Source organism: Salvelinus alpinus, chromosome 9, assembly GCF_045679555.1.
Source record: "Salvelinus alpinus chromosome 9, SLU_Salpinus.1, whole genome shotgun sequence".
NCBI classification, from domain to species: domain Eukaryota; kingdom Metazoa; phylum Chordata; class Actinopteri; order Salmoniformes; family Salmonidae; genus Salvelinus; species Salvelinus alpinus.
This window is the reverse complement of record NC_092094.1, coordinates 41,916,184-41,941,765: the sequence shown is the minus strand read 5'-3', so window position 1 is coordinate 41,941,765 and position 25,582 is coordinate 41,916,184. Positions and strand designations below refer to the sequence as shown.

Sequence of the window (25,582 nt, the reverse complement as noted above, 5' to 3'; positions counted from 1 at the left end):
AACGCTTAGAATATATTAGCTGAGGACAACGGTGTCAGCATGGAGCACTGTACATTGATTCTCAGAGGGGGATGTTACACTTAATTGATTATAATCTTTGGCTATAGTTCCTTACTTGATCATTCTTAATGTTGCTTATTCTCAGCCTCTGGTCAAGTACAGAGGGCAGCTACAGCATGTCTTCTGATCAGCATCTACCTTCTGCCATCCAGTGGCACAGTGCAGCATTACCACATCTCCCAAGTATAAAACAACCAGATTGTAAAAAGGAAAATGCATGTTTTTACAGTTTCTCTGTCGTGTACATGCATTTTTTTGGAGCATTGTCCTCAAGACACAGAACTCTGTGGCCTTTTGCAAAATAGAGAAAGGCGGCCAGTTCGTGGGAGAGAAAATATCTGTAGAATTCAAAAAGTACTCCGAGATGCAAAAACAATATAAGCAATTTAACACATGCTCAAAATAATACAGAAAGTGAAAATGTCAAGTGCTAATAAAAAAGAAACAAAGCATACGTTTCGGCCTTATGCCTTCATCAGTGCTGTACAAACAAATCAAGAAGACGCGTACTTAAAACACCTGCTGTGCTTAAGTCGCACCAGGTGCACGCAGATAGTTAATTAGAAACTGGCGAATAGGGAGTCAATGCATATCAACAAGGAATATATAGATGAGTATCAAACATTTATAATTCATATGTCACATATAATTGGGAAGAGAACAGTCTGGGCTACATAGCAATACCAGAAGCCATAGATATGAAATACTCGAGTAGGCTCAAAAGCTCAGAGAGCGGCAGAGACGGCTAGTGTGTGTACACAACACTACAAGAAATATACAAGGTCCAATTCCTCATTAAGCCATTAGGGATGTAGAGTTTTTAAGTAGAAGATCCATCGGGCTTTGCACTGGAGAAGGTGCTCATCCGTATTTCGCGAATCTGCGGCTTGAAAGAACGCGGTCAATGGCACAGAACTTAAGATCATTCACAGCATGATTAGCCTCATGAAAATGTCTATCCACTGGTGATTTTAGGTCATTTCTTCGGGTAGTACTGCAATGCTCGTTGATGCCTCAAAATGTAGTTGCCTTCTCAAAACATAAATACATTCATCTAAACTATATTATACATTCACAATTAATTGAAATAACCTGAAAAAAATGCAAAGGCAACCATACTTGTCTCTTGAGTTGAGTCCAAGCAGACCAATCAGAAAGTTTGCCTGTCTTTTAAAAATCCAGTAGATCAATACATCTTTTTTGCAGTAACTAAATCATGATGATCAAAATGGAAGTACAACTATCCAACGGCGTGCAGGATTCATTCATCGGTATCATCCCGATCCAATTCCATGTATTCAATACAAAGGCTGGTTTGCTCATAGTTTTGTACACTTTCCATTGTTACACAGAAACACAATCCACAATAGAAATAAGGAACACAACTGATATGAATGTATAGGCCTGAATCCACACCCAAGCAAAGCTCTATAATGGAAGATCACAATGTTGGGGATGATGACTGAGGAGTAACTGAGAAGTAATGAACTGGGCACACCATGTCATTTAAACATAGGTAATTGTGTAATATGAGGTTGTGACATTGATCAATGAGATTAGCCTACAACATATATTCGCCAACTCCAAAAGACAGACAAAAGTTAGTTGAATTTCCACCGTGTTATCACTATACTTTCAACCATGTAAAAGCACAACCAAAATCCAATGGAAAAACATTGGGCTGGATTCAATCGGAATCGCGAGGTATCGCGGAAGATCCGTGTTAAAATGTAAAGGTAATTTTCATACAGTGCATTCGGAAAGTATTCAGACCGATTTACTTTTTCCACATTTTGTTATGTTACAGACTTATTTTAAAATTATTAAATCAGATTTTTTTCTCATCAATCTACACACAAAACCCATTAATAACGAGGCAAAACTGTTTTTCAGAAATGTTTGCTAATTTATAAAAAAATTAATAAAACAGAAATACCTTATTTACATATAGTACCAGTCAAAAGTTTGGACACATATACTCATTCAAGGGTTTATCATTATTTTACTATTTTCTACATTGTAGAATAATAGTCAAACTATTAAATAACATATGGAATCATGAAGTAACCAAAAAAGTGTTAAATTAATCAAAATAAATGTTATATTTCAGATTCTTCAAAGTAGCGACCCTTTGCCTTGATAACAGCTTTGCACACTCTTGGCATTCTCTCAACCAGCTTCATGAGGTAGTCACCTGTTCATTTGTGAAAGTTCTTCTATTCTTAATGCGTTTGAGCCAATCCGTTGTGTTGTGACAAGGTAAGGGTGGTATACAGAAGATAGACCCATTTGGTAAAATACCTATTTGGTAAAATACACTGCATCTCAATGCTAAAGGCATCACTACAAACACCCTGATTCGAATCCAGGCTATATCACAACCGGCCGTGATTGGGAGTCCCATAGGGCGGCGCACAATTGGCCCAGCGTCATCCGCGTTTTGCCGGTGTAGGCCGTCATTGTAAATAAGAATTTGTTCTTAACTGACTTGCCTAGTTAAATGAAGGTTAAATAAAAAATAAAACAATAAGCAAAGAGAAACGACAGTCCATCATTACTTTAAGACATAAACTTTGAACGTTTCTTCAAATGCAGGTGCAAAAACCATCAAGCTCTATGATGAAACTGACTCTCATGAGGACTGCCACAGGAAAGGAAGACCTCTGCTGCAGAGGATAAGTTCCTTAGAGTTACCAGCCTCAGAAATTGCAGCCCAAATAAATGCTTCACAGAGTTCAAGTAACAGACACATCTCAGCATCAACTGTTCAGAAGACACTGCGTGAATCAGGCCTTCATGGTTGAATTGCTGCAAAGAAACCACTACTAAAGGACACCAATAATAAGAAGAGACTTCCTTGGGCCAAGAAACACGAGCAATGGACATTAGACCGGTGGAAATTCCTTTGGTCTGATGAGTCCAAATTTGAGATTTTTGGTTCCAACCACCGTGTCTTTGTGAGACGCAGAGTAGGTGAACGGAGAAGGTGTGATGATGTGACGCTGAATGCTGAATGCTGAATGATGCTGGTGACACTGTCTGTGATATATTAAGAATTCAAGGCACACTTAACCAGCATGGCTACTACATCATTCTGCTGCAATACACCATCCCATCTGGTTTGCGCTTAGTGGGACTATCATTTGTTTTTCAACAGGACATTGACCCAACACACCTCCAGGCTGTGTAGGGGCTATTTGACCAAGAAAGAGAGTGATGGAGTGCTGTATCAGATGACCTGGCCTCCACAATCACCCGACCTCAACCCAATTGAAATGGTTTGGGATGAGTTGGACCGCAGAGTGAAGGAAAAGCAACAAACAAGTGCTCAGCATATGTTGGAACTGTCACGCCTGCTCATCTCCGGCATCGGTCCTTTCAGAACTCCTTCAAGACTGTTGGAAAAGCATTCCAGTTGATGCTGGTTGAGAGAATGACAAGCACGTGCAAAGCTGTCATCAAGGCAAAGCATGGCGACTTTGAAGAATCTAAAATCAAAAATATATTTTGATTTGTTTAACACTTTTTTGGTTACTACATGTTTCCATATGTGTTACTTCATAGTTGTGATGTCTTCACTATTATTCTACAATGTAGTAAATAGTAAAAATAAAGAAAAACCCTTGAATGAGTAGGTGTGTCCACAATTTTGACTGGCACTGTATGTATTTATTCATTCACAACTAGGATGGGTTACTCTTTCTTTTAAGGGTCCGTAATAAATAATATATAAAGCATTTATAAATTGTGTGTTCACCATTTATTAATCATTACACCCACATTAATAAACCATTTACTGATTGTTAGTAAAGTCTTTTTGCAGTCCCTAATCTAATGTGAGTGCTATTTATACTTTATAAATATTTTAGAAATGTTTTGAGTGACCAGTTTAATTTCTCACAAAAACATGGGCAGTGTGGTCCTCTGGTCTTCTGGTAGCAGTTCTGTGGGAAAGGATGCTAGTCTTAGCAGAGATAGATCAGAGGTGAGTGCAGTAGAGGTAGGAAGAAAACAGAGAGACAGGTGTACGTCCAGTTCCTTAATATGTTGGCAGTTGGCTCTATATGTAATAGTAATTAACACTTAGGAGTGACAGACAGACAGACAGACAGACAGACAGACAGACAGACAGACAGACAGACAGACAGACAAATGAGGAGCGCAAGGAGAATCACAGACAGACAAACAGACAGATGAACACACAGACGGAGACAGAGTGACAGCAGAGACAGACTGCACAACATGGAGGCAACAGAGGCACAGTTATAGTAGTGAATTGTAACTCCAGTGATGTTTTTACATGTTGTATGAGCTGGTTAATAAAGACTTAGTTAAAAAAGGAGGAGCACTATGTTTTACCGGTCACTGTTTTACCAGGCTGGTGTGGCTGAAATGCCAGGGATGAATTTTTGTCCCAGTCCGCCCCTGAAACCATGGTAGATAAGACGCTCTGTGTGTGTATGTGTATGTGTGTGTGTATGTGTGTGTGTGTGTGTGTGTGTGTGTGTGTGTGTGTGTGTGTGTGTGTGTGTGTGTGTGTGTGTGTGTGTGTGTGTGTGTGTGTGTGTGTGTGTGTGTGTGTGTGTGTGTGTGTGTGTGTGTGTGTGTGTGTGTGTGTGTGTGTGTGTGTGTGTGTGTGTGTGTGTGTGTGTGTGTGTGTGTGTGTGTGTGTGCGCGCGCGCGCGCGTGTGATATTATTTACTGGAAAATGTAATGAAAGACTTACCATATCATGCTTACTAGTGATGGGTGCAAAAATCGATAGTTACATATCATTATATTATTTTGGACAATATTATATCGATACTTTAACTCCAAGTATCGATTTGTAAAAAATAAAAAATAAAGTAGACTTTTTGTATTTATTTGCTAGGTAGCGTTATCTTGCGCTACTCAGCTGTACCTGTGCTAAAACTTTATTTTTCACCCTATAGCTTCTTCTCCGTCTTCTTTTGAATTAGTGAGCCAACATGTTTTCAGCACTTTTATTTCCATGACTGATCAAAACTAATTTTGTCATGCTCTCTCTTGTCTCTCTTCAGCAGACATACAGTATAGTGGACAATATGTTTGGAACATCAAATTGCAATAAAATTGCAGTATCGAATTGCAATACATATACAAATTTGAGAATCGCAATACATACCGTATCGGCACCTAAGTATCATGGTAATATCGTATCGTGAAGTTCCTGGTAATTCCCAGCCCTAATGCTTGCTGTTTGTTACTGTCTGTGTCAGGATCATGAAGGATTTCAGGTGGCTATCCATGAGCAGCTACAGTATATCTGGTCTGTGAGGATGAAGGATGGAACATTTAATTATGTGAACAATTACAAGGTGTCATCTAATAATGACAATCACTCAAGACAAGTTGATAGACACAGGTAGCCCTCTGTATCAAATCTATTCAGAGATCATGTAGGAGGAGTGTGAACAACTAGGCTGTGCTGTGCTCTCTAGCATGCTGGTCCTCACCTTTTTACTGTCATGTTCACAGTTATGTTCGGTTCACTGCTGGCTTGATTGTCTCGTTGGGTCTGGAATCTGCAGAAATAATTGAAATGAAACCATTTCTCTTGAAGGAGACTTTCTTGTGGAGTAACAGGTAGAGGACTAATGAAAGGGTGGGGAAAGAGGCACATCTTTAGCAGCATCTGTCGATGGCACCAAAAAGAGACAAAGCAACTTCACTGTGATGTAAATACAGGAATACAGAGTAGAGCTAGTATAGGGATAAAGCATCTGCTCTTGCAGTAGTCATAATATAGGGTTGTATTACTGCTAGTTTGGAAGCTGCCTTCAAGTATGTGGTGTGCATGCTTTTTATGTATGATTGGCTGCCCCTAGTGGTTTGATTCTGTAATAAAATAGAATAGTAACTGTGTTGATAATAATAGTTGCCTAATGATAATACCTCGTGAGAGCCTATGTGAGAAAAAGACTTGATCGAAAACTTGATACAGACAGTTCAAAAATTAGAGCTAAGATGGATGTCCTGTCTCAATGACACTTGAGCATATAAATAAAATGCTCAATATATTCCCTGTCACTGAATTCCTTCAACAGTTGTGCTTTAGGCTAGGTTAGATGAACTCTCGTCTGGCTGCAGATGTGTTTGTTTGTCATTCATTTTCATGCTGCCATGCTGCGACACATGTTTGGCATGATAACAAACACACTAGAGGTGTTGGCTAAAACACAAACAAACCTGCTACCAGTCCAGGATATGTGTGTTGAAAATAAAACTGGGACCTTGATGTGTCTGGTTCCTTGAGGGGCTGTTATTTGTTTGTAATTATATATTGAACATTGGATTTAGTATGCTAAGCTTCCCCCACATTACTGCAAATCGTCATTTCCTTTCGTTCTCCAGTTACAACGGTGTTTCATTATGTTTCCACAAGGTGGCAACATCATCCCAGCACTGACAATCTTTATACAATTCGATGTCTGTGTTCAACCATGGCTAGTTCTGAACCTCTGGTAGAGGTAGACAGGTTTTTTTGGGGTAGGCTAATACCCTTGGCACCCTCATGGTCTAAATGCTTATTGATACAGACAACGGAACACGTCCGTTCACCCATAATGGCATGACCACATCCTGTGGAGAAAAGCGATACCCCCTGTCCAGAGCTGTCAATATCAATCTCTCTGTGCTGATTGTTCTGCAGTGTGCTGCTCTCTCTTAGGTATGTTTATGCTCCCAGTTAGAATAACTTTACTGAATACCTCTGATCCTGTCTCTCTCCATTGGTGCCATTGTCTGCATCCCCAATGGCAACCTATTCCCTTCTTCGTGCACTACTTTTGACCAGGGCATGGCAACCTATTCCCTGTATAGTGCACTACTTCTGACCCATAGGGTTCTGGTCAAAAGTAGTGCACTATAAAGGGAATATGATACCATATGGGAGGCAGCCATTCATTAGAGAAGACCCATGGCTCACCAGATGATGCTGAATTATTCTGCTGACTCACTGGTTGCATTCAAGTGTTTTTTTTGTTGCTTTTCTAATTTTCTCTGTCTTTCATTCTAACCATTTCTCTATCCTTCCATCCTTTACTCTGTAACTCAAATATGCATCACTCAAACAAAGTTAATGTAGATTTATTAGTTCTGTAATCTATTCTTTTGATTTCTCAAACACGTCACATGTTATACTTATTGAGAAATCACAATCAGACTGTTGCAGTATTTTCTGTAACAAAAGATTTTCATTATAGCCTACAGTGCCTTCAGAAAGTATTTTCACTCCCCCTGACGTTTTCAACATTTTGTTGTGTTACAGCCTGAATTTAAATTTGATTCAATTTGGATTTTTGGTCACTGGCCTACCCACAATACCCCATAATGTCAAAGTGGAATTATGTTTTTTGAAATGTTTACAAATTAATACAAAATTAAAAGCTGAAATGTCTTGCGTCAATCAGTATTCAACCCCTTTGTTATGGCAAGTCTAAATACATTCAGGAGTAAAAATGTGCTTAACAAGTCACATAATAAGTTGCATGGACTCACTCTGTGTGCAATAATAGTGTTTAACATGATTTTTGAATGATTACCCCATCTCTCTACTCCACACATACAGATAATTGTAAGGTCCCTTCAGTCGAGTAGTGAATTTCAAGCACAGATTCAACCATAAAGACCAGGAAGATTGTCCAATACCTCGCGAAGAAGGGCACCTATTGGGAGAGAGTTTTAAAAGAAGCAGATATTGAATATCCCTTTGAGCATGGCGAAGTTATTAATTACGCTTTGGATGGTGTATCAATACACCCAATCACAACAAAGATACAGGCGTCCTTCCTAACACAATTGCCAGAGAGGAATGAAACCGCTCAGGGATTTCACCATAAGAACAATAGTGATTTTAAAACAGTTACAGAGTTTAATGGCTGTGATAGGAGAAAACTGAAGATGGATCAACAACATTGTAGTTACTCCACAATACTAACCTAAATGACAGAGGGGAAAGAAGGAAGTATTCCAAAACATGCATCCTGTTTGCAACAAGGCACTAAAGTACTACTGCAACAAATGTGGAAAAGAAAATAACTTTTTGTCCTCAATACAAAGCATTATATTTTGGGCAAATCCTAAACAACACATCACTGAGTACCACTCTCAAGCATGGTGGTAGCTGCATCATTTTATCGGTATGCTCATCATCGGCAAGGCTAGGGAGTTTTACTAGGATAAAAATAAACGGAATAGAGCATCCTAGAAGAAAGCCTTGTTCAGTCGGCTTTCCAGCAGACACTGGGAGACAAATTCACCTTTCAGCAGGTCGATAACCTAAACTCAAGGCCAAATAGTACACTGGAGCTGCTTACCAAGACAACATTGAATGTTCCTGAGAGGCATAGTTACAGTTTTGACTTAAATCATCTTGAAAATCCATGGCAAGACTTGAAAATGGCTGTCTAGCAATGATCAACAACCATCTTGACAGAGCTTGAAGAGTTTCGAAAAGAATAATCGGCAAATATTGTACAGGTGTGCAAACCTCTTAGAGACTTACCCAAATAGACTGACAAATGTAATCACTGCCAAAGGTGATTCTAACATGTACTGACTCAGGGGGTTGAATACTTATCTAATCAAGATATACTGTATATATTAGTGTTTTATTTTTCATCATCTTAAAAAATATATAATTTTTCTTCCACTTCTTCCACAGAGTATTCTGTGTAGATCATTGAAAAGAAAATGAAATCCATTTTAATCCCAATTTGTAACACAACAAAATGTGGAAGGGGTGTGGAGACTTTCTGAAGGCACTGTATCTGCAGACAGGACAGACAATTAAATTAATCAATCAAAGTAATTTGTTTCAGTTGAGTAAATCTCTTTCCCTGTTCTGAAGTATCATCGAATTTGAGTATTGCCTACATGTGAATGTTACGACTTGTTTCCATGTAGGGGATGGCATTTAGGTAGCTTATGCATATCTTTTTTCTTATATTTATAGTGCAGACGTGCTACTGAGTTTGCTGCCTTGTGGCGGACTTACACCAGAAACCACCCGCTGAGGCCAAATCAGGTGTGTGCCTACGACGGAAATGAAGTCAACGCTGGTTACACAATGAGGCGTGTAGGCCTACGTCTCCCTCGCCATGTGAGGCTGTGGAGGGGGGGGGGGGTCTGAGGACCTGTGGGAGTGTGTTTCCCACCACCCTCAATTTACAGACAGCTGGAAATTCTGATAAGACATGACAACCTGGGGGATGCAAACCCAAGTCAAATATTTGCTGTCAATATTTAGTCTTGTTCGTCTTTCCACCAAAAACTCATTTAATAGAGTGTATTTTAGTTTTATAGTCAGAACCATCAACCCACTGTGGTGCTCAAATGAAATGAACTGCTACTCTCAATCTATTTTGACAGTCTCTGAAAACTAATAAGCTGGCTGATATTAAATGTTGGCACAGTATTCAAGAAATGCGCAACAAGAGCGGTGTGAAGGTAAAATGATCGATGCTTTGTGGGGGGGTGAGTACATTGTATTGAGTAGATTGAATTATCTTTCCAACTTCCACTATGATACATTGCACACTTGTAGGATATATAGATACAGTAATATTTATGCAGTATCATAAAGCGGAAGTATATTCGGTTAACACTTTACAGTAGAGTTTCTTATTACTGTGTTATTGTAATAAGAACAGTAGCACATTATAATGTAATGCTACAGGTTCTTTTTGCATTGCTGGTCTCTTTCTCTCAATCTGTCTGTTTGTTTAAACTGAGAAACAATACAATCAGTATTCTATGAATATTTTTTCTGTACATAAAATGTCCAACTAGAGTACTATTTATGTCACATATTCCTTGTACAGTCCCCAGAACAAAACACTGTAAAAAGGAACTATGTTCTGGAAATGCACTTCACAAACCTTCCTTGTCACTGGCAATATAAAGTGCTTTTAGTTTTCCATCCAAAATATTTTTCCCGGTCACACAAAAAAAAACTTCTTGCAGCAAAGTGCATCTGAGTAATTCTTGAAGAGGAAGAACCCTTTTTCCAAACTACCACTCCTGTTAATAGATATATTTTGAGGCATTTTGTTTTTGTACAGTATGTACCCACAAACTCACAGGCAAAGTAGAGTGAGGCCTGATGAAGAGGATGTGTTAGTGTGCCAGTGAGTGTGTAGATGTTGTATAGTTGAAATGTGCTCTCAAAATACATTTGGTAAATTTTCCCACAGGGTACTGCTTGGTCTCATGTACAGTGCAAGTGAATGAACAACAGTTATAAAGAACATACCAACCCACCATGTTCTAATCTATTCACTCCTCTGGTATGGATGATGTAACATGAGTAAGGTCTCTCGTCCATGCCTGGCATGGGGTCAGGTTGTCTTCATTATCATAGCACTGCTCATGCATGTCTTCCTAATGAGCTCACAGATGGAAGCGATTCCTGTGGCTGAAAGGCCCAGCTACTCTGACTGACTGACACACCCACTGGAGCGGCTTATTGGAGTAGTTAACTCTCTGGTCACTGGTCTACACGAGTAGATACCTGTCTGGCTATCAGAGGTTCTGCATTCTGCCATGGGACAGGTAACAGTTAGTGTGTTTTTCTGTGGTTACAGATGACATTGACCTAAGGAGGAAGGGATGATTGTGATATGCTAGCTACACATTGTTACAGCGGTGCTATGTGAATGCTTCCATACAGCCGTTAAACATTAGCTAGTGTAAAGCATAGTAGTTCCATTTTCAACTAACCTGTTCTTAGCGATAGTTTCTTCATTCTCGATTCAGGAGAAAAATGTATCTGATAAATGTCTGTGTCCAGTTGCAGTAGGTTCTCCAAAAACCAGAGAATATTCATAAAGATATTAAATCCACATTTTGTATTGAGTGAGAAACGCTTCTTGCATGTGTGTAGATCTTTGTTTTGGTCTCACTGTGTGATGCACTCTCATCTACGTCTACACCCGGCAGTGGGCGCTTCGCATAGAAACGACTAGTTCCTGCAAAGACATTGGGAAATGCAAGAAGTCTGGCAGCTAAAATGATGAAGGAACTCCTCACTCTGCAAAACGTGGATTTAATATCTTGCTAAACATTCTCTGTTTTTTTGGAGAACTACCTGTAACTGTACACTGACATTTATAGGATACACTTCTCTTATAGGATACACTTCTCTGCCTGCTATGCTTTACACTGGCTAATGTGTAACGGCTGTATGGAAGCATTCACATAGCACCGCCGTAAAAAGGTTTAGCTAGTGATAAGCTAGTATCCAGTAATCAATAGTTCTAAATTATCTGTAGTTTACAAGACTCTGGACCATCTATATCGCATAGTTATGGCAAACGAAACATTTTAACAAATGTTACACTCTGTACTAGCACATTGACTGTACCACTGGTGCAGTTCATTTAGGTACATAATGACTTTCTCTATGCAGCCTCAGTGTCTGCACCTGTGTCTTGCCAGACCAAATCTCATTGCTGTAATGAAGTATAATCTCCTGACATAGCAGCAGGCACTCTCAACACCTCCCATCCATCACCTACTCACAACTCACCTTAGACAGTATCTGAACTAAAACACAAGATTATGTCATATACTGTAGTTTATACACCACTTCAGATTCGTGTCTTTCATTTCAATCAAAGTATAATTTCAAATTCATCCAAGAAATAATGACCTTCCATTTTACGTAGCAGACACTTTCTTAACTTTTTATGGCTGCAGGGGCAGTATTGAGTAGCTTGGATGAAAGGTGCCCATTTCAAACGGCCTCGTACTCAATTCTTGCTCGTACAATATGCATATTATTATTACTATTGGATAGAAAACACTCTCAAGTTTCTAAAACCATTTGAATTATATCTGTGAGTAAAACAGAACTCATTTTGCAGCAAACTTCCTGTCAGAAAGTGAAAAATCTGAAATCGAGGCTCTGTTCCAGGGCCTCCCTAATCATTTGCTTGAAATCTATTAGTATACATGCACTTCATACGCCTTCCACTAGATGTCAATAGGCTGTGAGAGGTGAAATGGGGTTTCTAGGTATATCTATGGTCAAAAGAGAGAGCTTGGAATGACATGACCCAAATTCCTTTGTTCAGGAAGGCGCAGAAAGGTCATCAGTATTGGCTTCTGAAAAGCATTCGTTATAGACGTCTAATATCTCCGGCTTTGATTTTATTTGATAAATGTGATAATATCATCGTAAAGTATGTTTTTTCAATATAGTTTAATCAGATTATTGAATTTTTTTCGGGAGTTTTGGCGTGTTCCGTTCTCTGCGTTTGTTCACGATGGACAGCTTCGCGCCACTTGGCAAGTTTTGCTTGCTAATTCGAGAGGGAAAAAGGACATTCTCAAACCAAACAACGATTGTTCTGGACGAAGGACCCCTTGTGCAAGATTCTGATGGAAGCGCAACAAAAGTAGGACCCATTTATGATGTTATTTCCTATTTCTGTCGAAAATGTGTTGTTGTGTTTTCCGCCTTGATTTTTGGCGCTGTCTCGCTATAACGTAAGCTGCATGTCGTACTAAAGTTATTTTTAGAATTCTAACACGGCGATTGCATTAAGAACTAGTGTATCTATCATTTGCTGTACAACAAGTATTTTTTAGTAACGTTTATGATTAGTTATTTGGTCAGAATAGGTGAGTGTCAGAAATATATCCGGAGATTCTGGAAAATATTTGCTACGTTTTCACAATGTATAACCACGGATTTCAGCTCTAAATATGCACATTTTCGAACAAACCATATATGTATTGTGTAATATGATGTTATCTGATGAAGTTTATGAAGGTTAGTGAAATAATTAATATCTTTTGCTGGTTTTGTCGCTATCGCTACTGTTGCCTTGAATCAATGTAGTTGTGTGGTTGGCTATTGTAGTAAGCTAATATAATGCTATATTGTGTTTTCGCTGTAAAACACTTAAAGAATCGGAAATATTGGCTGGATTCACAAGATGTTTGTCTTTCATTTGCTGTACACCATGTATTTTTCATAAATGTTTTATGATGAGTATTTAGGTATTTCAATTTGGTCTCTGTAATTGTTCTAGCTGCTTTGGTGCTATTTCCGATTGTAGCTGCAATGTAAAACTATGATTTATACCTCAAATATGCACATTCTTCGAACAAAACATAGATTTATTGTATAACATGTTATAAGACTGTCATCTGATGAAGTTGTTTCTTGGTTAGTTTGGTTGGTTCTTGGTTAGTTTGGTTGGTTTTGTGCAAGCTACCTGTGCTGTGAAAAATGTCTGTGCTTTTTTGTATTTGGTGGTGAGCTAACATAAATATACGTGGTGTTTTCGCTGTAAAACATTTTAAAAAATCGGACATGTTGGCTGGATTCACAAGATGTTTATCTTTCATTTGCTGTATTGGACTTGTTAATGTGTGAAAGTTAAATATTTCTAAAAAATATCTTTTGAATTTCGCGCCCTGCACTTGGACTGGCTGTTGTCATATGTGTACCGACACCGGGCTTGCAGCCATAAGAAGTTTTAAAGGGTTGTACATTTGAGAAGATAATGAAACACTAAATTAAATAATTGAACAAAGGTTGTTGATTAGAAAATTATAATATCATGTCACTTTCTTTTAAGATCATCTCTGAATGATGATAAAAAGGTTGTTGGGGCTGTTTTGTTACACTTCAGTGCAGCTTTTTACATTATTGATCATAGTCTGCTGTTGGAAAAACGTGTCTGTTATATCTTTACATCTCCTGCTATACTGTGGATTAAGAGATACCTGTCTAACAGAACACAGAATATGTTCTTTAATGGAAGCCTCTTCAACATAATCCAGGTAGAATCAGGAATTCCCCAGGGCAGCTGTTTAGGCCCCTTACTTTTTAAAATCTTTAACAACTTTTGAGCAAAGCCAGTGTGTCTATGTATGCGGATGACCCAACACTATACATGTCAGCGACTACATAGACTAAAATGACTGCAACACTTAACAAAGAGCTGCAGTTAGTTTCAGAATGTCTGGCAAGGAATAAGTTAGTCCTAAATAGTTCAAAAACTAAAAACATTGTATTTGGGACAAATCATTCACTAAACCCTAAACCTCAAATAAATCTTGTAATGAATAATGTGGAAATTGAGCAAGTTGAGGAAACTAAACTGCTTGCAGTTACCCTGGATTGGACACTGTCATGGTCAAAACATATTGATACAACAGTAGCTAAGATGGGGAGAAGTCTATCCATAATAAAGCGCTGCTCTGCCTTCTTTACAACACTATCAACAAGGCAGGTCCTACAGGCCCTAGTATTGTCGCACCTTGACTACTGTTCAGGAGTGTGGTCAGGTGCCACAAAGAGGGACTTAGGAAAATTACAATTGGATCAGAACAGGGCAGCACGGCTGGCCCTTAAATGTACACAGAGAGCTAACATTAATAATAAGCATGTCAATCTCTCCTGGCTCAAAATGGAGGAGAGATTGACTTCATCACTACTTGTTTTTGTAAGATTTGTTGACAAACTGAATGTACCGAGCTGTCAGACACCCATGCATACCCCACAGGACAGAGGTCTCTTCACAATCTCCAAGTCCAGAACAAGATATGAGAGGCACACAGTACTACATAGAGCCATGACTACATGGAACTCTATTCCACATCAGATAACTGATGCAAGCAATAGAATCAGATTTTAAAAAACAGATAAAAATACACCTTATGGAACAACGGGGACTGTGAAGAGACACACACAAAGGTACAGACACACGCATACGCACAAAAGCGCTAGCAAACGCACTCTACACATGTACATTGTACTATTGTTGTATGGTGGTATTATGCATTTTGAATTGTAGATATGTAGTGGTGTAATAATGTTATATGTTGTACTGTTTTATATTTTGTTTTATATGTAATTTAAGTGCCTTAATGTGTTTGGACCCCAGGATGAGTCTAATGGGGATCCCTAATAAATACAAATACAAAACTGAGTTATGGGTAACTGGTGAAAATCAGTGCAGTATGCTTCCACTGTATTTTATTACAGTCTAAAAATGACCCTGCTAAAACAGGCTCTTTCCGGTTCCTATTAGAAGTAGTTGAACAGGTGCCGGTGGTAGACACAGACAGCCTATTTGAAGCCACTGTGACACTGGGTGTAAACTGGGAGCATCTAATCCACTCCCCAACAATGTTCCTGGAGAGCTATACCACAGACAGAAAGAGACAGATATTCCAGCGGATGTATAACTGTGAAGCATCCGGTTGGCGTTTCCACTCACTACCAAATATGGTGATGAGACGGAGCTCAGTGGCCGGCAGTTGGATTAGATGGAACAAGATGGATTGTGGCAAACATTCCGCAAATTTTCTCATCGAAGAAACATTTTCTCTCCATACATTTTTCTGTTTCCAAAACTAGAATCTGTAATAAACAGAGTAGACTGCGTTTTGTAGACTTTACCCTTTGCCAAAGGTTGAAAAAATTGCATTGTTTAGGAGGAGTGCAAAGGCGAATTGAGTTATTTCACACGCGCACTTCACGGAGTAGGCGTTCTCTAACGGAAATATGCAAATAAATGCTAAAACGCACCAATAGGATCTCACTAGCTCGTACTTGGCTCTGCCCACCTCCTTGCTTCTTCTGCCCACTATGATTAATTTGCTCCCATTGGAAACGACAGGCTTTGATCTATCTGGGGTTAGTTATAAAAACATCTTTGGCTACACTCTTCTGTAGGTTTTCACTCTAATCCCAGTTGTAACTAACCTGATTCATTTTATCAACCAGCTAATTATTAGAATCAGTTGTGCTAGATTAGGGTTGGAGTGAAAGCCTACAGGATGATATCTCTCCAGGAATAGGGTTGAAGAGCGCTGATCTAATCAATGGTCTGGTGCTCTAGTCATAAACGTAAGAATGGAAACATCATCCTGCCAGTCTCCGATACATGACAAGCAAGCAGCCGATTACTATGAAAACGAGGACACATTTATGATTGTTGCCCTTTCCCAGGATTACATTGGTCACAGCGTTGCCAAGACAACAGCAATTAGCAGGGACTGGGTTACCAGGCAGACAGTGGCTATAACTCTATGCACCTCGTAGCCATAGCAACCAAGGTCAGGCCAACAGCGGAGCGCTCGTCTGCTGGCTCCTTAGCTGTGCTACAGAACACATATTCCACATGAAGGCCTTGCCTGATCATACAGTGTGACTAAACATACAGTAAATAAGCATGGGGTGTCTGACTGAGTCCATTCATTAATAACAAAAACAAGTATTTTTATAGATTTTAATGTTCATGTATTTTTACAAGACCACACCTTTAACCTCTGCCAATAAGACCTACATTAGAATGCAATGCAGTGTGTGTGTCAATTAGATCATCTCCTGCACATTGTTCATACTTACTCATATTTTACTGTCACCCTTTCTTACAAATGAGTAAATAAATCTCAAATAAGGTGCACCCCCTTACAGAAAAAAGATTGCAGTCAGAGTGCAGTATAACTCCAGTATAAAACAAGACGTAAGGGTGGGTTTACTTTCAATGCAAAGAAGGGAAAAACAGCCTACCTTACGCTCCATCACTCACTCCAATGCTAGATTTCACTCTACTGTGAAACCTAATGAGCTCTGACTACAAGAGATTAAAATCATTCTACATGAGGAAATATGACAAATGAATCAACTGGCTGCTGGAACCCCTACCTATCCTCTCATCACCATCACCACTAACCCCTCCCGTCCCCCCCTCCTGTCGCCCATACCCATCCCAGCAGCAGAATCCTCCTCCAGCTGTCCAGCGGGTGTTTGAATGTGTTCAATTAGCCTGTGTAACCAGAGGCAGGGTGAACACTTAATCCCAGAGCACCTGCTGTCTGTTCACAGGTTAACCCCAGAGAGCTGGGCCTCTGATGGGGGCAGGCAGGATATCACTACGCTTGACCATTTTTGCAGCTGTCCTGGACTTCCTCCCACTATCTGATTCTAGATTATTTTAGAGCAGGGTGACAGGCAACCAGCTGGGCATCACCTTTATGACTAATACATGTATTCTTACATTCGGTTAATAAGATATGTTTCAGGAATGATTTCTTACTGAAGAATGAGCTCGGAAATTAAGGAGCACCATGCTATAGGTTTAGAAAGAGTTCAAAGAATACTGTAGAGCTCACCTAACTGCCAAATACACTATGAGTTATTCAGATGGGATACATACTGTAGGCTTAAATATTTCAGCCCTGACTCAAGCTGAAATCGATCAGTGAATGAACCAATGCACCAGGACACACCTTTGTATTCTGGAATAAAGCCTGACTTACCACAATATGCATTTTTTTCCATTTGAGTCCATAGACCATGAACGCAGAGGCATTTAACCTTGAGATGTGCTTAAGTGAGAACAGTACAGAATACATCTGATGAATGTTAGTGGACATGAATGTCATCACCTCTTTCACTTCACTGATAAATCTATGTTGTAGAAGCCTTCTGTGATAGATGAGCTTGATAAAAAAATCATCATAAAAAAGGGAGAAATGGGTGAATAATGCAATCACACATAATCTCTGTCATTTCATGTTCTCAATCAAGTGCCCTGCAAATTTCACTTTTTCCCTGTTGTGAAAAACTGAGCTGATTGCAATTTTTTGTATTTTTGGTTCCGTTTTTCTGCAGTATCATTATGACTGAATTATATGAGAAAGGAGATACACTACATGGCCAAAAATATGTGGACACCTGCTCGTCAAACATCTCATTCCAAAATCATGGGCATTAATATGGAGTTGGTCCCCCCTTTGCTGCTATAACAGCCTCCACTCTTCTGGGAAAAATGTACACTAGATGTTGGAACATTGCTGCAGGGACTTGCTTCCGTTCAGCCACAACAGCATTAGTGAGGTTGGACACTAATGTTGGGTGATTAGCACTGGCTCACAGTCGGCGATCCAATTCATCCCAAAGGTGTTCGATGGGGTTGAGGTCAGGGCTCTGTGCAGGCCAGTCAAGTTCTTCTACAACGACCTCGACAAACCATTTCTGTATGGACCTCACTTTGTGCATCAAATCAAATCAAATCTAATTTTATTAGTCACATACACATGGTTAGCAGATGTTAATGCGAGTGTAGCGAAATGCTTGTGCTTCTAGTTCCGACAATGCAGTAATAACCAACAAGTAATCTAACCTAACAATTCCACAACTACTACCTTATACACACACAAGTGTAAAGGGATAAAGAATATGTACATAAAGATATATGAATGAGTGGTGGTACAGAACGGCATAGGCATGATGCAGTAGATGGTATAGAGTACGGTATATACATATGAGATGAGTACTGTAGGGTATGTAAACATAAAGTGGCATAGTTTAAAGTGGCTAGTGGTACATGTATTACATAAAGATGGCAAGATGCAGTAGATGATATAAAGTACAGTATATACATATGAGATGGGTAATGTAGGGTATGTAAACATTATATTAAGTGGCATTGTTTAAAGTGGCTAGTGGTACATTTTTACATAATTTCCATCAATTCCCATTTTTAAGTGGCTGGAGTTGAGTCAGTATGTTGGCAGCGGCCGCTAAATGTTAGTGGTGGCTGTTTAACAGTCTGATGGCCTTGAGATAGAAGCTGTTTTTCAGTCTCTCGGTCCCTGCTTTGATGCACCTGTACTGACCTCGCCTTCTGGATGATAGCGGGGTGAACAGGCAGTGGCTTGGGTGGTTGTTGTCCTTGATGATCTTTATGGCCTTCCTGTGACATCGGGTGGTGTAGGTGTCCTGGAGGGCAGGTAGTTTGCCCCCGGTGATGCGTTCTGCAGACCTCACTACCCTCTGGAGAGCCTTACGGTTGTGGGCGGAGCAGTTGCCGTACCAGGCGGTGATACAGCCCGACAGGATGCTCTCGATTGTGCATCTGTAGAAGTTTGTGAGTGCTTTTGGTGACAAGCCGAATTTCTTCAGCCTCCTGAGGTTGAAGAGGCGCTGCTGCGCCTTCTTCACGACGCTGTCTGTGTGGGTGGACCAATTCAGTTTGTCCGTGATGTGTACACCGAGGAACTTAAAACTTTCCACCTTCTCCACTACTGACCCGTCGATGTGGATAGGGGGGTGCTCCCTCTGCTGTTTCCTGAAGTCCACAATCAGGAGATGCATGGGGGCATTGTCATGCGGAAACAGGAGAGGGCCTTCCCCAAACTCTTGCCACAAAGTTGTAAATACAAAATTGTCTAGAATGTCATTGTATGCTGTAGCATTATGATTTCCCTTCACTGGAACTAAGGGGCCTAGCCCTAACCATGAAAAACATCCCCAGACGATTATTCCTCCTCCACCAAACTTTACAGTTGGCACTAGCATTCAGGCAGGTAGCGTTCTCCTTTCATCCGTCAAAGCCAGATTCGTCCCTCGGACTGCTAGAGAGTGAAACGTGATTCATCACTCCAGAGAACGCATTTCTACTGCTCCAGAGTCCAATGGCAGCGAGCTTCACACCACTCCAGCCAACACTTGGCATTGCTCATGGTGATCTTAGGCTTGTGTGCGGAATCGCATTTCATGAAGCTACCGACGAACAGTTCTGACTGATGTTGCTTCCAGAGGCAGCTTGGAACTCGGTAGTGAGTGTCGCAACCAAAGACAGACTATTGGCAGTAGCACTCGGTGGCCCTGTTCTGTGAGCTTGAGTGCCCTACCACTTTGCGGCTGAGCTGTTGTTGCTCCTAGACGTTTCCAATTCACATTTCCAATACAGTTGACCGGGGCAGCTCTAGCAGGGCAGAAATTTGACGAACTGACTTGTTGGAAAGGTAGCATCCTATGACGGTGCTACGTTGATAGTCACTGAGCTCTTCAGTACGGGCTTCTCTACTGCTAATGTTTGTCTATGAAGATTGCATGGCTGTGTGCTCGATTTTATACACTTGTCAGCAACATGTGTGGCTAAAATAGCCAAATCCACTCATTTTGTAGGGGTGTCCACATACTTTTGATCATGTAGTGTACATGTACACAGACATCCTCCCACTCCCACCCCCACAGAAAGTTACAGTCAGATCACACCTCTTATTCCACTGCTCAGCCGAGACTATTCACTCCACATTTCCTACAGGCAGAGAATCCCAAGAATGGCGAATACAAGAATGCAGCCACCTCACAAGAGATGTTTTTTTTGTTTTTTTCATTAACGAGCAAGATATGTTAGGTCAAATTCATACACCTTGGGGAAATTACTAGCATGGTTGTACACTCCCAATGGTGCCAACAGCAACCTGAGATAAAGCAGCACAAAAACTGTACCTACAAATTGAATTTGTTCTTGGTAATACCATCTGCTGAACTGTAAATAACATATTAAATGTATTCAAAATACGGCTACAGCTATGAGTGCACTACAGTAGTACCCTCCTCTTAAAAGTATTCATACTTGGCTGTAGGCCGTCATTGTAAATAAGAATTTGTTCTTAACTGACTTGCCTGACTTGCCTAGTTAACTGACTTGCCTAGTAAATAAAGGTTCAATGTAAAGAAATGAAAATAAAAGACTCTTCTCTGTCTTGGCACCCCAATGTTGGAACGAGCTTCCGCTGACATTAGGACAGCCCCTGCATCTTCTGAAAACATCAAACCCTACCTCTTCACTGAAAATGTCACTTACTATAACTGAGATATGTGGTTGTCTCACCTAGCTATCTGAAGATGAATGCATGAATTGTAAGTCACTCTGAATAAGTGTCTGCTAAATGATTAAAGCATTTAAAGAAATGTTGACTTTTTGTCTGTGGTGTTTTCTAAGAACAACATTAAAGGGCATTACACCTGTAGAAGACACATTATTTGGGGTATTTAAATTCTAATATGAACTAGGTTAGCAACATACAGTAGCTAACTAGGTGGTATGAATACAGCCATTGTCTTAAATGTGTACTTCAAAAAGAGGGAAATACATTACAAATGGGCTAAAGCTAACTTAACATGACCTGGAGCCTCAATTATCAACTGTGCGTACCTACAAAATATACCACAAAACATGTGTACGCCAGTTTTCATGCAAAAGTTGGCATTTATAAAAACTGGACTTGCTGTGAGAATGTGTTCACCTTCCCGCAAACTTAGACCATGCATACATAGTTTCTAGTGGTAAAGTATTGCATTGCAACCAGACAAGTAGCCTAGTATTTTGTGCAAATTGGGGATATGATGGACATAATAACAAGATGCAATCATTTGCTGTTAGTTTATTTTTGCATTCTAAAATATACTGAACAAAAATATAAACGTAACATTTAAAGTGTTGGTCCCACGTTTCATGAGCTATATAAAAGATCCCAGACATTTCCATACACACGAAAAGCTTATTTCTCTCAAATGTTGTGCACAAATTTGTTTACATTCCTGTTAAGTGAGCATTTCTCCTTTGCCAAGATAATCCATCCAACTAACAGGTGTGGCATATCAAGAAGCTGATTAAACAGCATGATTGTTACACAGGTGCACCTTGTGCTGGGGACAATAAAAGGACACTTTAAAATGTGCAGTTTTGTCACACAACACAATGCCACAGATGTCTCAAGTTTTTAGGGAGCGTGCAATTGGGATGCTGACTACAGGATGTCCACCAGAGCTGTTGCCAGAGAACTGAATGTTCATTTCTCTACCATAATCCAACGTCATTTGAGATAATTTGGCAGTACGTCCAAACGGCCTCACAACCGCAGACCACATGTAAGCACACCAGCCCAGGACCTCCGCATCTAACTTCTCACCTGCGGTATCGTCTGAGAACAGCCACCATGACAGCTGATGAAACTGAGGAGTATTTCCATCTGTAATAAAGCCTTTTTGTCGGGGAAAAAATCATTCTGATTGGCTGGGCCTGGCTCCCAAGTGGGTGGGCCACCCATGGCTGCGCCCCTGCCCAGTCATGTGAAATCCATATATTAGGGTCTAATGAATTTATTTCATTTGACTGATTTCCTTCTATGAACTATAATTCAGTAAAATCGTTGACATTTTTGCATGTTGCGTTTATATTCTTGTTCAGTATAATTAGAAATAGGCATCTATTTGCTAGGCTATAATTTATTAAAACCCATGATCATTGCATATTAAATTCTTCACCTTTTCTGTGATGGTTTCATACTCACGAGGTAGCCTATATGCTTACATCTTAGGACACCATTCGTCCCATCTCTCGTTTAATTGGACCCACTTCACAGTAGTAAATAGATCAACTTTCAAGTATTTCGCTGTATGCCATCCGATCCAGAGCGCAGTTGTTTAACGGTGGAATAAACGACTGTAGGTAGGCTACTTCTGTAGCTTAAGTCTGAATACTGTAATGTCATACTTCGCGAGTAGGCAATATTTCATTTATAAACATAGTAGCCTACATATTTCCATACCATTGCAGAATAAATTACTCACCTTTTCTGGCTATGGGTGCATATTCCCGAAGTAGCCATTGCCTCAACAAATTACCATATGTATCTCTCTTTTAATTGGGCCTATTAGATAGGCTATTATTTCAAGTATTTTTCTCTATGCATCAGAAAGGAATCGTGGACAATTTATATTTTTCGTTGAAGTGTGTATGGCTAGCACTAAGTAGACAATGTTTCAGCATTTGCGGGCAGTGCAGCATATATGTTCGAGAAAAAGTAAATGCCAACATTAAGCCCTATTAAATTCAAACTATCGATTTACAGGTCCACGGCAATTTGCAATTGTTTTTGTCTTTCAGAAACGTTTTGTCTGTCAGATAGCCTAGGCCTACTGCAAATGTCACTGCAAGTGTAACATTCTGCCATCACCTCCAACAACAGTCGGTCAAGTTAGCCATTGCTATTTCCTTTAGAAACGGCCTTAGCCTAATTCCAATACGTCCAAAGTATACAGCAAATAATGGTGTTATTGTCGCTATAAAAAAGGCGAATAGTGGGTGTTTTTCAGGCCGTTTTAATGCTCGTTCACGCGCGCAGTTTCAGGAAGGGGTCTGATTTATAACTGGAAACGAACTTTGGGACACAACAGCGGGAGTCTTGGTTGGACTCCCTGAAATGTCCATCGTTCTGGTGGTTGGCACAACATGTGAAAGTACATGCAATTTTCAGTGTTCCACTGCATACTGTCATAAACAAATATCAGACACCCCAAGCTCCCAGCTACTACCTAATCAACGTAACTTTGACATTATCCCACCCCTGGTTAGCGACTATTGGCATAAAAAGCTAAACCTAACAAAATATCTGCCAATTAATTTACAGCAATATTGCCCAGTCTGTCTGTGTGGTGCGCGCGTTTGTCTATCACTCTGTGTGTAGCCAGTTGATGTGATAACCGTCTTGTGGGTTGACATTAATACTTTCCCCAAAACCGTCAATTAAATGTTATCCGCAGAATAGGCTTACCTGGCAGAAGTATATAACGAGTATGTATATCATTTGTATGTATTATTTGTTATTTGCTAACTTTGCCATGAAATGAGCAGCAGCAGTACAGAACCATTTCCAGATCAGCACACTCCTCACTTGCTAGATGCGCAATTAAAGGGCCAGATGCACAATTAAAGTAGAATTACTTCCAGACCTTAAAAAAATGGTCTTCAGATGTGATTTAATCATTGACATTGACTCAGAAAATCAAATTTCGTTGTTTCTCTATAAACAATTGCAATTTTGAGAGTACATTTAAAAAAAATAAAACCAAGAAAAATAAAACTCAGAAAACTTGGGAAAATATCAAACAGAATTTGAGGGAAAAAATATAATTTTATAGGGCCCCCCTCAGAGTTGTTAATTAACCTTTATTTTACCAGGTATATTGACAAAAAACATGCACTACTTTCTCTTGTACACTAAGGACCTGGAGTTGAGAGTTGCAGGGGAGAGAAGAATGTGCTTATTTGAAAGCTATTTTTTTTATATGAGTAACTCATGACATGTTAAAAAAAAAAAAATAGGTTCCTTTTTTTAAGTAGCTCTCATGTTAGAATAGGTTGGAGAACCCTGCTCTAGGAACTTTACTTACCAGACGTAAAGTGAATTGTGTCAAATAAACGTCAGAATCCAAATTTTGTCCAAACCGCACCATATTCCTGCAAAATTAGACAGCGGGCTGCCATTAGACCTTCATGCGAGACTTCCTACCACAAAATCTAACACTGTTTACACAGCAGGAATATGGTGTGGTTTGAACTAAAGTTGGATTCAGATGTTTATTTGATAGCGAGTGACACATTTCACTTTACGTCTGGTAAGTAGAGTTTCTAGAGACCATACATATGGTTTTGTTTACAGGAAACGTAATGTTTTGGTGAAGCCAGCTAAATTGTGTTAGGGTTATTTTCTGTCACCACCCACCAGAACGATGCACAACTCAGGGAGTCCAACCAATATAAAGACTGTGTGTCACAATGTTGTGTCCCAAAGCTAACTGGAAACATGCATATATTTTTGTACGTGCGCAATCTTTTCAGAAATGCCGCACGCAGGTATCTAGTGTAGAGCGGTTATATAAATGAGGCCCCTGAGCTACAAGGGGGCAATCAGGCTAATAACTAGGTCCACTCCGCAAAGCATATTATGAAAAATAGCTTTTACTGTAGCAAAATATTCATAATAACCTTAAAGAATCACAATCAATGATTAAATCACTTATTGAAATAAAGTACAAAATAAAAATACATGTGTAAGAATGAAATTTGACCAAAAACAAAAAGGTATGTGGTGATATGGAAAAGCAGATTTTGAAAGCAAGCCAAAACATATTTGGTCTTGTAAGGAATCCACCCCCCACCCCCCCATCCCAAGCTCCCCATTTCAACTTCAACTGGATCCTCCCACAGTCCAGTCTTATTTTGTTCCTCACACTAGGGGGGAGAGGAAAAGGCAGAATGGCCGCTGTTTGCTCAACACAGTTCTCCAGGTCTAGTCCACTGCTTTCCTCTCATACACAGACGTGCCGCATGTGGAAATTCACCACATACTCAGCGTTGGTCCTCTGTACTGAGATGGCGAACGGCTCAAAGGGGTGGAATGTGAACGCCACCAGCCGCCGGACGGCATGGTTAATGGGACGGCCCAGCAGGCCTGCCTGGATCTTGAACTTCAGCAATCCAGAGTCCCGAGCATAAAATCTACAGAGTTAATAAGAAAAACACAGTGTAAGCTTTTTCAAATGCAAGGGATACAATGAGATTTCTATACTTACCCAGTCAGATGAAATCGTGGAAACAATTTTTATGTCTCTGCGTGCAGTCTAAATTAAGTTAGAGATAGTCTTGCAGGCCAATGCTAACTAGCATTAGCGCAATGACTGAAATTCTACAGGTATGCTAGATTATGCATTGGAGAATCCCAAAAATGCAGTCAACACAGTAGATTCGTTTTTTTCCAGTAACAAGCAAGATATCTTAGTTCTTAGATATTTTCCTATTTTTGCGTATGCTAGTGTACCTTTAAACTTCCAGTCATTGCGCTAATGCTAGTTAGCATTGGCTCGCAAAACTACCCAACTTTCTTCATACTGCAC

The 25,582-nt window shown here is 39.8% G+C and overlaps 1 protein-coding gene across 2 annotated transcripts in view; it reads right to left on the bottom strand.

Annotated features, from left to right (window-relative positions):
• Positions 1-23,832: 23,832 nt before the first annotated feature.
• Positions 23,833-25,582, bottom strand: part of det1 (DET1 partner of COP1 E3 ubiquitin ligase) — a 31,027-nt gene continuing 29,277 nt past the window's right edge. Inside the window, exon 6 of one of the 2 annotated variants that reach the window (XM_071326245.1) lies at positions 23,833-25,187. In XM_071326245.1, coding sequence (XP_071182346.1) covers positions 24,998-25,187 — 190 coding nt within the window. In that variant the 3' untranslated portion in view covers positions 23,833-24,997. The remainder of the gene's footprint in view (positions 25,188-25,582) is intronic. The other variant, XM_071326244.1, reaches the window with a different exon arrangement.